We start from the raw sequence: 16296 nt of genomic DNA on the forward strand, positions 1-16296 counted from the left end.
ATTTATATATACATTTTTGAAATATGTACAATTTAAAAAAAAAAAAACATTTTTGGACCTTTAATTCGTAGCTGTGTGTTAAAAGAAAGTTATGAGCTTTCCTTTTGTGTATATTTATAAATATATGAAGATAAAATGGTTCATTTAATTAATTAAAATATACTGTATTGTATGTATTTACAATCAATTTAAATGTTAATATTTATTAATATTATGGTTAATAATGATATAAAAGATGAAACTTGATCAGATTTTTTTAAAATAACTTCTGTTTCTAAAAAATACCTATTTTCTATCTTTAAAAAAAAATTCAGTCATTATGACAAATTATTAGAAAGACATAATTGAGGGCATATGAAAAGGTGTTTTAATCAACTATTTTACCTGAAAATTCAGGTAATGTTATTGTTATTAATACATAAAAACTGTTATTCGCAAACAAGGGAAATCACTTTTAATTATGTATGTATGTAAATATTAAATTAGTTATGAGATATTAAGAAAAAAATTGAGAAATATAAAGAGAGAGATAAACAAATAATTTATGAGTATTTATGATACTATTTTGAATTAACAAAAAATTCAATTGTTAAGGAGCTGAATGCATATTTAAAAAAACATGGGTACCAATATATGGATATTGGCGTAAAAAATCAAAAAATGAATGAATAAATAAAACTACTACTTGGCACTCTACAATGATTAAAAAATTTGAGATCAACTGTTTTTTTAAAATAAAAGATAAAGAAAAGAATCTAACATAAATTTTGACTATGAATTGTTTTTGTGTTTTTCTTGTAAAGTAAATAAGATTATCACAGCGTTTATCAAAAAAAAAAATTAAGTTTAAAATAACATAAGATGACTTATTTTTTTGGTAATCTATTTGATGATATGATGATGCCAATATAATTATTTGTGACTTATTGTGTGTTTGGGAGAATAATTAAAAAGGGAATAATAAAAGAAGAAAAAATCAGCCAGCTGATTTTGTGGCTATAAGCTACTTACTTCAATTGAAATAAACGTTTTGGCTGATTCTATATATTTTTTTGTTTGGTTATATCATTAGTTTTAAAAAAGTAAAATATATAATTGAAAATAATTTTAATTTAAAAAAAGGAAAAAAACCCTTATTAAATATTAAATGAAATTGTATATATATATATTTTTTTAAAGAGTGATTAAACGTAATTATATGTGTTAAGACTGAATGTGTATTAATACTTTATATAATTAAACCTTAATATATATATATATATATATTTAAATATTTAAATATTAGACGTACTTTAAACTTTTTGAAATATAGGTAATTTACTAAAATTTTGAAGCAAAAAAATTATTTACAACTTTTTGTCTAGAAACAATATGAATAATTATAATATTAATATTAATTGTAATAATAATAATAAATATGATACTGGGTGGTTGTGAGAGAAGTGGTAGGAGCTGAAATAGATATATTTTTTTAGTTGATGAAGGAGTTTTATTTTTCTATAAAGGGGAAAGTAAAATATTTTTGTTTCCAAGAAGTTCCGTTCGTGTTTCCAAGATAATGTTTTTTAAACTCTTGTCCTTCTTCTTATTATATTTTTAAATATATGAAATAATTCCATCTCTGTTGCACTTTTAGAGACCTGAAAAAGTAATGAATTTTTTATTTTGATTAAGTATGTATGTTTATAACAGGATGAGTATTTTTGTATGAATAATCGTTTACCAGCTTTCTTATTTATTTTTCTCATTTATATATACAATAAATACCACATTGATTAAATATAATTTGTTCAAATATGTATAATATGTCAAGAATATACGTCGACAAGTTTTTTTTCCTTTTATAAAAGTATTAAAAGTTTTTTACCCAATGTGGTTTTGACAAGGATTTAAAATCTATTCATAAATTCAAGCTACACTCACCATTACTAGGAATAATGACTTGTTGTCTGCAATTATCTTATATTTTTGTGCTAAAAATAATAATTATTAGTAGGGTCTGCTAGCGTCTTTCGGTCTTTTAAGTTGAACTTTAAGCCTCTTCATTCCAATTTGAAATCCGTTCATTGCTTGTATCGCTGCTTGAGCGCTGGTTGGATTATCAAAACTAACAAACCCTATAAGTGGAAAATGAATTAAATTTACATGTCTAGTTTGAAAGATCTTAGATTTTGACTTACCAAAACATTTACTTTGATTTGTGGCTCTATCAATAAACACCTTTGAACTAATCACATTACCAAATGGCAAAAACATTTGCATTAGCTCAGCATCGCCAAATTCTTGAGGTAAATGATATATAAACAAGTTACAGCCCTCTGGACCAGAAATAGAACAACCTGTATGGGTGAGAAAAAAATTGATAATGGTCGGTTTTTTTCACATTCATTTGAATAATTATGTGTTTTTTTATGATTTGATAGTACTAGAGCTAAATAAACCCTTTTAAGAGACGACAATGATAACTGAGAGGTTGAAAGTACATAAAGGGATGAAGAAAAAAGAAGAAAATAATAGAATTGAAAAAAAAAAAACCTTTTAAACAAATGAAAAAAGAAAAGTAGGAAAAAAGGAATAACTGAATACAAAGCACGATAAACATCGATAGCGAACACTTATTTTTCTTTAAGGATCTTCATCAAATATAAAAATAAAAACGAATGTAAGAATAAAATGAGTAAATGGAACAAACATAAAGACGACAAAGTTGTGTACAAATTGGAGAAGCTGTTTTTTAAATCCGTTTACTCTTTTTGAAATAAGTGAAAGGGTCTTTTATATATAAAATATAGAAATAAATTTGTGTACAAGTCCATAAAGGGCTTTTCCCCTTTTAAGTCTTACTTATATAAATAAATATTTTAATAGGAATAGTTATATATTGTGATGTAATTTTTTTCAACTTTTTAAGAGGATATAAAAATAATTTCATCTATTGATAAAAAAACTTAATAAATTAAATACAAAAATAAAACAATGATTTTTACAGGTACAAAATTATAATAATTCATCCTACGAAACAATGAAGAAAATAACAAAAAATAAAATTAAGGCTTAGAAAAATATATAACAAATAGAAAAATAGAAGAAGATTCATTTTTTGAGAACGTTTCTGTTCGTTCATAAGGTTTACCTTCTCTTGACCTTTCTAATGGGATTCCAGATCCAGAAAGTAGACCTAATCCCGTATTTGGGCCCAATGGTAATGTACCACAAGTTGGCGAAGGTGTTGTTGATGATGTTAAAGAACCAAACATGGCTGCAGCCAATGCTGGAGAACTTCCGTAAGCTTAATTTAATTAATATGTGTGAAAAAAAGTAAGATATCAATCAAAAGCCCTCTAGTTATTTTTTTTTAGTTTTTCAATAAATATATTTTAAAATAAATAAAAAGAGACAATAGATGAGGGTTGCAAAAAATGAAAAAAGACATTCGAACTTTTTATTTTTGTTTGTTAAATAAATAGAAGAGGCCATGATTTTTTATTTTTTTTTTGCTAAAGAAAAAGCAATAAAAAAATGTCATGGGAGCTTCATTTTTCTAAAAGAACATATTTTTTCAAAGTTATTATTTTTTTACTTGGGTCTTGTGCACACGGCAACGTTTTCAAAACGATACTATATTTCTTTTATATGGATTCACAAAGGGTTGCAGTCACACAAGGAAGAAATCAGCCTAATCCAAATATTGATGTAGGGATGGGAATATTGGCTAAATTGTAGTCATTGTATAAAAAAAGATATTGATAAAAGCAAATATGAATTATTCCTCGTTTCTATAACATTCACTGAGGCGCAATTTTTACTTTCACCGAAATTAAGATAATATTTCTATCCCTACTAATGGGCATCTTGTTCTTTGAGAAGGAAAAATGAGCGTATTTGTCGTTTTATAGACTAAGTACTCCTCTTAATTTGTATAATTTGCTAATAGAAGATACACCTTGTACAAACTAATTTACGACATTATTTGATCCTTTCAGTCTAGGGTCAATTTTCATGAAATATCGTTTTAGGTGAAACGAATCGCCGGTTTCGTGAAAATGAAAGTCTAAAACGTATAAATATTCTGCGTTTTCTATCAGAAAATGTATCTATGTGGAAGTATAAATTCAAAAAAGTATTTACATTTTGATAAATGCAAAAAAACAAAACAAAAATCGAATACAGTCTACTAATTCTAAAGTGCTCATATATAAATTAACCACGAAAAAAAACAAGAAATGAAAAGAAAAAATATCCGTCGCAAATCAATTATTGGAAAATCCAGTATTCAAAATCAGTTTTTTTTCTCTCTTGTCCTTTTCATTCCCCCCTCTCGTACATCAGAAAAAGAGATTTTTTTTTCTTTCCCTCTTTTTGATGGATGATATTTAATAATATACTCGAAAATACATATTGTGTACGTTTGTACATACTACAACCATATGTATGTATGTAAAATGTAATTTAAATGTAAAGAGTGATGTACATATTACACCTCACTTGCTTAACTTGATTTCTAATAAATACACATTGTGTACAAAGTCCATACAAGGATATGATGCTATATACAAATAGTTTTTATGGTTAATAACTCTAATTACAAATCTTGTATTAAAGAGTGCACAAGTTATTTATGCCACTGCATTGGTGCGCTCTTTTGGAGAAATATGGTTAATTAGGCAACTGATTTTTTTTAATAGGTTGTTCAAGCCTGCACCCGTTGAAAAAGAAAAATATAATCAATTAAAGAATTTACTTTCCAAAATATTTGGAAAAAGCACAGAGCCCTCCTTGGAATCAGCGTAGGAAACAACAACAAAACCATTGCTCAAAATCTGGGACTCATTAAAACATTTGTTCGCAAGATTAAAAGGAAATTTGAGGCCTTTAAAGGTGATTTTGAGGCCTTTAAAGGTGATTTTGAGGCAACATTATTGTAAAAAAGTCTCGATTGGCTCCAAGACAAGTTTGACAACAACATCTTACCGGACATTTAAACTTGCTGGATCTGAATATGGTAGTTTTTTTTTTTTTGTGTGTTGGGGTAGGGGGGGGGGATCAAATGTCTATCTAACCACATCCTCTACGACACTAAACACGAACTGATCAGTAAGATCAAGAAGGAATTTCAGGATTTGCCAAGGGACCAAGTGGCGAAGATCTGCTTGCGCTTTCTGGCTTATGTTGAAACTTCATTTGAGGCTGGAGGTAATTTTAATGAATAAACTGCATATTAAAATCCATCAAGCTTTCAGAATCTGATTTTATATTCTGAACTGGATAATTGGTTGGAGAGAAAATTTAGTTTTAACAAAAAGTCATTTTCTTGCATAGACAGCTTGCACATCTTGTACTGTGCTTTTGCTTTTCAACCAAATATATTAGAGTATTGGTTTGTTAAGTTTTGATATATTTGATATATTAATTGTTAATATGTAGACATATGTGGCGAGTTAATACAATAAGAACGTTTACCAAAAAGTAGGAACGAGATAAAATACCTTTTATATATATTTTAAGTCATATATACATACATACGTTTTAAGTCGAGATAATGTTACCTGCGTGTCTGGCCTCAAATTTTAGAACGTATCTAAAAATGTGGTTTGACCAATGGTTGGTTAATTGAAAATTAAGGTGGATTATATTGTTTATGTAACTATATATATCAACTAAAATAAAATCCAGTCTATTAACGTCATTTTTAATAATTAGAAAAAAAAATGGTTGAAATTTATATAAACAATGTTCATTTAAAATGTCCATCGCACATTTAGCGCCCTTTCTATGTACAATAATATTCTACAAACATATTTAAGTCAATTATAGAGCTTGTATTAAAACTTCTGGGATAGGTTGACAGACCCTAAAATATAAATATAGTGTATGGTCTTTATTTAATTTAATGGCCTTATTCTGATCCTGATATATCTCTTTTAAAATAAAATATTTCAATTTTTAATTAATTCCCTAAATTACTATATGATAAATGTCTTATACTACATTTAAAGTTTATCCCTTAATATATTGAAACATCTAATAATTTATTCTTCTATAATATTATTTTTTCTAGTCTTCATATCTGTGCTCAGTAGCAATTTTTCTTTAAAAAATAATGATTGTTATAAATCTTCATTTAGTTATAATTAATTACAATATATGTAGATAAGCTATGTTTAATTTTGGCGAGTCTAAATGGTCAAAAAACTAATAGAGCTAACAAAATAAGTTTTTCAACTATCCCCTAACCTTTTTTATATGCTTGAATATATAAGAGCCAAATTAAGACAATATTTTGTAGTTGAATTTATTAAATAGATAACTTAAGCTACATATTACTCATTATGTACCTATAATTTCATTAATAATATAAAATAAAATTTTCATTTTTTTCTACAAAGATTTGGTAAACATTATTCTAGAATAATTTATTCAAATATGATCAAATTTATATCAAATAGAAAATATTTTTCAATTTTATTAAAATATGAAACTTTTTAAATTTTTCAACACCTAGAAAAACTGAACAGTCTCAAAAATAGATGAACCAATCAATAAAAATATCCAAATAGTTAAACTTTGCTTTAAGTTAGAGATTACCTTTTTTTTTTAAATATGAAACTCTCAGAGTTTAATAATAAAATTTGGTGATTTTTACATAGGGAAAGATGATCAGTCTATTGCCTATAAACATATTTTTTTATAAATTATATGTTTAAACTTATAAAAAATAAATATCCATTACTCATTGTATTTGCAAATAAGAAAGGTTTGATTAATTCCCATTTAGGAAAGTTGAACATGCTCAAAATAGTTTTTCATTAATTCTAGATTAACTGAGATTTATAATTAACTTAATTATCTACTGTATAAATTAATCATAGTAACAATACTTTTTAAACGGTTTTAGTACCAAATTAACTGATTTTTCGTTAATTCTCCATACTTCTTCGACTACAGTGATAAAACAAAAAAATTGATAAGAGCAATTAACATGCATTTTTGTTTTTGGCAGAAATATGAGTGCTTATGCCATTGGTGGGGCATTTTTTTAAACGTAAAACAGCTGCAAGGAGTTCCAAATTAGTTTAGTAAAACACCGTTTTAATTGCAATAGTAGCCTCGGTCTACTTTAATACTAGTATACCGTACAACACAAAGACATAGTATCTTAGTAATACGATGTAAAGCACACCCTTAGTAATATATTTTTGCACTTTTTTTTCTCAATAGATTGATGTTACATCTATGTACATATGTATTTATATGTACGGATGTAAATACATGATAAAGAGTGTAGGAAAAAAAAACACCCTCTTCAAAAAAAATCCACAACAATTCTTCCCCTTTCATGTTCATTCATACAAGGAAATGAAAAGGAGTGGAAAAATATGAATGGAAGAATTAGTTAGACACTAAGAAAGATGTCACATCTTTGTAAATTACTCAGACAATTCATAACTCTAAAATGAAAAATACACCCCATCACTAGTAGGGGTACTTTTATTATTATTATTGTCGTTCATCAACATCAAAACATTTTGTAATTATTCATCTTTAGACCAAATGCAGTTGTAACAGAAAATTATGTATCTGTCTAGAGCAGGAGTTGTCATACAATGAGATGCGTCGTTTAATATGGAGCTTAAAATGATCACATTGATCACAAGTTTTAAAGATTGATCAATATGACTGAAACTGTATACTTCTTCCTATTTGACCAAAGCTATCATTTTTGAACTAAGCTTTCCAGCCTTATGTTATAAATTGAAAAACTTTTTCTAAAAATGTTTTACAAAAAATTATGCTTACATTTTACATATAGACATAAATACACGGCTTTCTCATATATTTTTTTTGTTTCTTCAACCTTTTTTTTAACAATATACGACAGGGAAATATGCAAACTGCATCTTATCTTATTATTATATTCTTCCCAAGTAGAAAGGGTAGTCAAATAATTTTTATCTAAATATTTTTAGTATCTTTAATATACGACTACTCGGAATTTATTGTACCTACATAGTAGTTATGAAAAACACATACTCACTTGATATTAGTACTCAAACATATAATAATAAAATGTGATATAAAAAATTATAAGTAAATTAAGAAAAAAAAAACATTCGATAAAACAAAAAAAACAAACATCTGTTTAAAATAAGTAATTTACCTATTCCAGGAAATGGGAGTGTAGGATACGCCTGTTGAATCTGAGTTGAGCCATCTCCTCCAGAGAGACCTTGAGCTGGAAAAGAGAAAAATTAATGATTAAGAGTCGGAATAAAATCTTGGGTTGATTAATGATATGAATATATATTTTTTAAAAAGGAAATGAAAGGGGAAAAAATCAAGTAATTGTTCCCTATTTTGTGTGCCTCTTAAAATTTATTTTCATGGAAAGATGAAAAGACAGGAGTTAGTTGTCCTTACTCTGAGACCCATTAGCTGCTGCAACACTGTTGAAAGCTGCAAGAGTGAGTGGATGAACACCAGCGGCCGCGGCAGCAGCAGCAAAAACGGGTGGAGAATGTGGTTCAGCAGATCCATTTAATGGAACAGGAGATGCAGGAGCTGATCCATTTGAGTTTGGATGCAATGACCCGAGTGGAGAGTTCCCACTACCACAACCGTTGCTACCTCCTCCGCATCCGTTACTTCCTCCAAGGTTCGAACCTAGTAAGGGGTGGAAATTATTTGATTGGGGAAAGAAAGGTGTTTTTGTTTTAAATGTAGATAGAGAAAATTGACTATTTGATGCTGTTGATCATTGGTGAATGTGAAGGCATGTAGAAGTACTTCTCCTCTCGGATGACCTCTGACTTTTACATTATTATTATTAGTATTTATATTGCATTCAAATCAGGATTGTATTTCTTTTTTAAAGTGAAAGGGCATACACACCACCCAAGTAGAGTAAAAAATTAATGTAAAAATAAGTAAATATTTGTATACTTTATCTAAATACATATTATATAAGTGAGAAACAAACATAAATTAAATTATAAACGGAAAAACGATTCTCTAAATTTTTCATTTGACAAAAAAAAAACAATTTTGATTTATATTAGAGGAAAAAAAACCGATACACCTCTTTTGTTTACTGAACATTAAATATATAACTATACATTGTCAAATTCTGTAATTTAAAATTTCATTCTTCAAGGAAGGGTCATATGGGTAGATCAAATCTTTAAACATACGAAAATCAGTATCACAAATCATTGTTTGACAAAATGATAAACAGTTAAATGTAATTCTGATTTAATTTTTAAAAATTGAACAGACCTTGTAATTGTTCATAGCCAAACCAAAAAATAATAAATAAATCAAACGCGCATTTTATTACCCTTGCCTTTTTTTGACCAACTAAGGGCTATTTTTTAAAGTATAATAGTTATACAATGGAGTAAGAATGGAATTAAAACAAGCCAATTTAGGAATTAAATTAATTTTTATGAGTATTTATTTTATCTTCGTAAAATATTAATGAATAAATATTTTTTTTTTTTTCAATTCCATAAAATAGTCATTGGACAATTGTTCTGATTTAGTTCAGTCTTTCATCTCATGACTAATTTACAAAATAGAAAATCCTTTCGTTGATTAAAAAAAGTAATTAAAAAAAAGATTGTTGGTTCCATGTATCGTGTATTTTTTGCCTTTTATAAAATGGAAAAAAAAAACACTCTGTTACTTCTTTAGGGTGTTTATCTTCCAATGTTTCTAATATTTTGTGGTTTTCATACTTTTGATCCACCTTTCTATATAAATTCTTTATTTATCTGTATTCAATTTTTCGGAATGTTAGTTCATCAGTTTCTGAATTATTATCAAATTTAAGTTATTGTTTGAGAGTTTAAACACCCAAGAGAGGTAGTCGAATTTGGTTTTAAAAAGAAGTAACGGAGGGTTAAGAGGAAGGATATGAAAGTTAGTCAATTTTTAAATCAATAAAAATTATGATTTATTTTATTTTTGTCCCAATAATATTATAATATTAAACATTGTTTTGAGAGTTTTTTGTTGTTTATTTACGTTATCTTTTTTGGAGCGTATATGCAAGTATATTTTTATATTCTGACAAAATGACATTGGGCATTTAATAGCGATACAAACAAGGGGTAAGGTTGGCACATAGGCATAACAAATAACAAACTAGATAGATTGAACCAAGTTTTTCTTGTCACTGACACATGACTAAACTTTTAGTAGAGAAAGAGAGATACATTTTTCTATTTAAATATTTATTGCTATTTTGTCTATTATCTCGTTTATTGAAACGACTCCAAGTCACGGATGAAACATTTAGAAAAATAAAAAGACTACTTCACAATGTCCAATAATGATAATTCCCTCTCTACCAACAAAATGTATCTTTTAGTGCCCTATTATTTTATGAACGAAAAATAGAAATTAATAATATATCAATATGATCTTATCTGTGGTACGTCATCATAAAAACAATCTTGAACAAGAAATTTAGGAAATTTTCAATATTTTTTATTTTTTCCTATATACATACATCTCAAGATTTCATAGACATATTAAGTCAGTTATAGGGATTTTATTGTCATTTGCGGGATGAATTAAGATACCTTAGAATTTTGCTGTAGTTTATAAGATTGATTTGATTTATGAAAGTTCATTTGACCCCCCATATGAAATAAATTTATCAATGCATTGTAGTGACGATCAATTTGAGATATTTTAAGTAGTGCTATTTTCTGTGCTTCTAAACGGTTAAAAAGAATAATTATCGATAGAAATCGACGATAAATTGTCGCAGAATACAAATCTAATCCATACTCAATTTTAGGAGAACATTGATATAACTTGCTTTTTTAAGTTGACGGGTCACATTTCTCTAACAAAATGTCTCATTTTTTGGCCTTTTATTCATGTAAACAATAATGAATTTGTCAATATAATCTCAAATCTTTACCACGCACACATATATATATATAAGTAGAAAAGAAGTGTATAAAAATTAATATACATATATATATTTTTTTTTGAATAAAATATCTTTTTCTTCTTATCTAAGTACCAAAAAAGAAGATTTATATATTATATATATATATATATATATATTTAGAAGGAAAAAAACCTCTTTGATAAAAAATATGTCCCACAAAAAAAAATTTACATTTGAAAGTCTCAAAAACCTTTTTTACACAAGAAGGAAAAAGAAAAGAACCTTTTAATACTTTATTTCTCCTTCTTATTTTTTTCTTATTCTACACCTTTTTTTCTTTTAAAGTATGTATGTGTGTAAATCTACGAACAACCCACTATACTATTACATATGTACGAGTCTTCATGTATCATTTTTGTCCTTTGTATATGTACAGATGAAAGAACTCTCCCTTCGAATAAAAAGGAAATCTTTCATATTTATAAAAAGATTTTGTTAAATAAATACATTTATTTTTCAATAAATAGAAAGTTTTAGCGTGACGTCACAAATTGTAAATACAATAATAAATATAAGATATGCAAGGGTTTTTTGTACTTGTTGAGGCATCAGTAAGTAAATACATTTTATATACCATTACAGTTATAATTATCTACACTGTATAATCTTTCTAAAATTAAAATTTATATTTAATCAATCAATCTGGGGAGGGTTGTAGATGTACGGTATGTTAATGAATAACACTAGCTTATGAAATTAACATTTTGTTCTTTCCTTGTATTTATATGATTTGTTCCTGATTCTTGAGGGACATGAATATCCCTTTGATAATTTGAAATTTCTGCCACAATTTTTTTTTTGAAAACTATTTATATATAATTAAATACTATTTAAAAAAAAAAGTTATATATGTATCTTTTAATAGTCGAAGAAAATTCCTTAACAACAAATTGACGTTTTTTTAAGAAGTCTTTTAAATTTATAATGTATCCTGATGTAAAGTATAGACTTTATATTTTTGTCAAGAGTACTTTAACAACAATAATATATTTAATCAAATAAATTTAAAAAATCAGAGACACACTATATCAATCCAAGGGCAAATACTTGTTGACTGGTGTAATTTGAGTGAAAGCGGTATGTCCAATAATGGCACAATATGCGACGTCATTGTCAATATTATTTCCGCAACTTTTTCCAAAAACATTAATTAAAATTGCCCAAACTTATATGTAGTTAGTCAAATGAGTCAATCATACCAACTGCCTCCTATCTCTGAAGTATCATTCAAATATAGTAATGAAGAAATTCTTCAATAAGAAGAAGGTAATTGTTATGTCTTTAATATAAACATTCTCACTATTTTTTTGTTAGGTTTCGATTATTTTAACTATACAAACTTAATAGTAATGTTCGTAATAATGAATCATTTCAGTTTAAGTAGCTCTTGAGGTTAAGTTATGAGCAATTATTTACTTTTATTGCAGAAAAATGGCATAATTGGGGATTTGGACGGATGGCAACTTATTTTAAGCTCAACGTTATTGTCCTTTGGAATTTTTTTGTAAAATAATGCCAAAATATTATAAAATTTTATTTGTAAAATTTAATTTAATTGATTTAAACATTTTTAAAATTAATATGTTGTACAGATTTTTGATTTTTTTTTGGATACAATTTGGTTGCTTATAACCAAAAGATGCCCAACTTCCAAAACTATAACGTCATGCAAAATAATTCTATTGTTATATAATAAATATACATCACAGCCTTTTATCCCCTTTTATAAGTGCAATTCGTCATGAACATTTTGTATTATATGTTTATAAATGTACAAATAAAAAACCATTTCTTGTTGTTCTCATATTTGCAATAAAAACTGAATTAAGAAACTTTTTAACAACTTTTATTTCTACTTTATTTCACTTCCAAAATGTCCTTCTTCTTTTTTTTTATGAAGAATTGAAAAATTTAATTAGGTAAAAAGCTTTTATTTATTTTTTCCCTTCTTTTTCATTCCTTTCAAAATAAAAAGGACATTGAAGAAGGCTTTTTCCATGGTGATGACTAATTTTTTTTATTTTTTATTCTATTATATCCATATATTTACGTATAGTCACAAAGTACACTTTTTAGCATTGATTTGAATTGTTATATTACACACACTACTTAGATACATTGAATTCTGAAAAAAACCTTTCGACTTGAATTAAGTGTTTTTTTCTTAAATAGATGGCAGTTATAAAGAATGTTTTAGGGACTATTATTTACGGTAATAACATTATCAGTAATTGTCCCACTATTATCGATATTTTTTACTTAAAAAACTATAAAAAAAGAACATTTTTTTTTAATTGACAAGAGTATTTTTTTTTTTTTTTTTTTTGGTAAATATACATTTATTGTTAATACAAACTTCACCAGATTGGCCATTTCAGCCACTCCTATTATATCGTTTAATTAACATTTAACCCCTAAAAGCAAAATACATTCATGTCATATGTCATTACCTCTTTGATATGTTATAATTTACCCCAAATTTAAGAAATATTTGATTATTCAATGTTATAAACCAAAAATGCATAAAAACTCATACTTAGTTATACCCATAAGCAGAAAAATTATGAAATATCTCTAATTTTTGGGCGATTAACTGCAGCTTTATAATTATATACACAGTGACCGGATTTGTCTAATTATGTTCTTATTTTACTTGATTTTCTGGTTTATGATTCGGAACATCGATATTTTTCTCTTCCCGAACGGCTTAAGTCAATTTACACATAAAAACTATCGTGTAATATTTTTCGTCATTTGGGTGATTTAATAATTAGATTTAACTTGATTTTTCTAGAATATATATTTAACTTTTTTTGCAAACTTTACGGCAAACATGAAGAAAAAATGTGAGTTACCGACAAAAATTCTCAGCCAAATGAGTTATTGAAATACTATATTTAGTTGGTCATTTGTATACAGTACTTAGACCACAGAGCGTTCCATTAAAATCTAAACACTCTGTAATTTTAACTTCAACAAGATATAATTTATTCCAGAACATTAGAATTTCAACAAAATTAATACTATAAATTGATAAGTGTCTGAGCTCTTTTAATCACTAATGTAGCCACCCTTAGCGGCAATGACGGCTTCCAGGCGGCGGGGAAGACCTGTTAACCGCTGCCAATGAAGTCATTTGTCATGGCGTCCCAGTGCTGGCTGATAGTGGTTTTGAAGGCTTTTGTATTTCGACGAAGAAAACTGCAGATCTTCCCTCGACATGTACACGAAAGATGTAATCGAAGGGTTGGCATCAGAGCTGTAAAGGGGGGTTGTATATGAAAAAGATAATAGGAACACCAAGATTTATTCAATAGAGTCTTGCAAAGGAGGAGATGGGTTTCTTTTATTGTTGGTGTTAAAAGCGGCCTCTTCACATTTACAACGCCTTTTCCACACTCCTTTTGATAGCTCTCTGGACAATTGGTGTGAAACCTCGATATCTTTTGTATGAACCCTCATGGACTTGAGGGGATTGGTCTGGGCTGTCTTTTTTAATTTCTTCAGATCATTTTTTTTTTTGACAGAACCCTTCTTTCTCTCCGACATTTTCGACTTATTGACAGGCGTAGACGGTGGTCCTTGATACGACCAACTGCTTGGAGTGTGCGAATGGAAATTCGTCGATCCCGTTAACGGTTAATTTTCTCGAATACTACGTAAGCTATAGAGATCCTGGTTTTTTTTTGTTTTGCAACTAATTGTTTATTCTTTAATAAAGCGAAATATGAATTAATTTCAATGATTCAATTTTTATTAATTATTGAATTAGTAAGTGTTAAGATTTCAATAGACCCCCTGGTATATCAGAAAAAAATATTAAATCTATACATCTGTTGAAAAAATACTATAGTAGTTAAACATTTCAAAATTAAAATATTAAGTTTATCTTGATACAATAATACTTTAAGAAAAAGGTCACAAATGTTAAATTGAAACAGATATATTTTTAGGTAACATTTTCTTATATGATTCAAAATATGTATAGAAACCTCAAATGGTTTTTCTTGACTTAACTTATCCGATAAGTACAAACCATGTCTGCCACAAGATATATTCTATTTTCTGTCATAAATCCAAGTTACTGTATTTACTGAGTAATAATAGCATCTAGAAATAAGAATGCTATGACTCAAGGAATTTGCACCTCATCAGTTGTCTAGTCAGGCTCCCGGTCAATGTATACAGAACCGAGGGGAGCTATATCACAGCTCTTTATTCTTTTGTTTCTAAGCAAAGAGCGCTTCCTACAGCTAAGAATAATTTTAGGGACTATCAAGTCTGCTATAGAAAAGGATCTACGCTTTAAAGTGTTTTATCCAATTTCAGTATAAAGAAAATCGTAACACAAAAAAAAAAAAAAAATATTGTTTACTAAAAGGCCACAATTTAAAAAAAAAATATTTTGAACTCCATATTGAATCCTAGTAGTACTTAACTCGTTGATCACGAATCTGTAATTAAACCTGAGAAAATGTAATTTACAAATTAATAATAATATTTTAAAGGTTTAATTTGAAAAAGAATAACGCCTCAGTTTTCAATTGCTTTTACACCAAATAAACTTAATTGAAGTATGAATAATTAAGGTTTCATTTAAACTATATATAGTATTAGATTCTAGCACAGTTTAGTTCAGCTGCAATTTTCATGATCAATACGTTAAGTACAATAAGAATTGATATTTGTATTATTAAAAATAGATTTGTTTACTTGTGTTATGGGAATTTTTCCTCTTCAAATAATTGCTTGCAGACAAACCTATACTGCAAAGATATACCTTAACATAAGTATATCTATGTACATACCCATCTACAAAAGTTGTTGTAGACCACGGGGAAAATGACAAATATTGGGAATAGCAAGTAGAAAAACAAGAATCAAACATTCTTTTGTATTTCTTCCCGTCTCCTTGTTATGTTCTTGTTTCTTAGAAACATGAGAGACAAATATTTCTTTGACATCCAATAAATAACTCTAAGATTGTATATAACAGGTAATAATAATAAGATATGTATAAAAAAATGTTGGTTTTTTACTTATTATTATTATTGTTGTTGTTGGTGGTATTAAAACTACCCTTGTACGTCTAGTGGTAATAAGAAAAAAGTACAGGTTTCTTATATGTACTTGGTCCCGCTTTTGGGTTGATATTTATTTCTCCTTACACATATATATTTTCTGTTAGGGACAGTCAAAAACTGACTTTCACAAAATTGGAAGCCTTGGATTGATTTTTTGATAATACATTTTTAGTGTCAAAATTTTAAAATTTTTTAGTAATTGGGTAATGATCAAAAAATATTATTTACCTTGTTTTTAATAAGATGTTT

At 27.2% G+C, this 16296-nt stretch overlaps 1 protein-coding gene across 5 annotated transcripts in view; it reads right to left on the reverse strand.

The window, feature by feature from the left end:
• Nucleotides 1-1466: 1466 nt before the first annotated feature.
• Nucleotides 1467-16296, reverse strand: part of bru3 (bruno 3) — a 350850-nt gene continuing 336020 nt past the window's right edge. For 3 of the 5 annotated variants that reach the window (XM_071887818.1, XM_071887819.1, XM_040710935.2), the window contains 6 exons: nucleotides 8419-8661; nucleotides 8159-8233; nucleotides 3134-3289; nucleotides 2181-2339; nucleotides 1924-2117; nucleotides 1467-1640 (listed from right to left, as the gene is read on the reverse strand). In XM_071887818.1, the coding sequence (XP_071743919.1) occupies nucleotides 1990-2117; nucleotides 2181-2339; nucleotides 3134-3289; nucleotides 8159-8233; nucleotides 8419-8661 (761 nt within the window). In that variant the 3' untranslated portion in view covers nucleotides 1467-1640; nucleotides 1924-1989. The remainder of the gene's footprint in view (nucleotides 1641-1923; nucleotides 2118-2180; nucleotides 2340-3133; nucleotides 3290-8158; nucleotides 8234-8418; nucleotides 8662-16296) is intronic. The other 2 variants (XM_071887825.1, XM_040710944.2) reach the window with 1 other exon arrangement.

This window comes from Lepeophtheirus salmonis, chromosome 1 (assembly GCF_016086655.4).
Source record: "Lepeophtheirus salmonis chromosome 1, UVic_Lsal_1.4, whole genome shotgun sequence".
Lineage (NCBI taxonomy): Eukaryota > Metazoa > Arthropoda > Copepoda > Siphonostomatoida > Caligidae > Lepeophtheirus > Lepeophtheirus salmonis.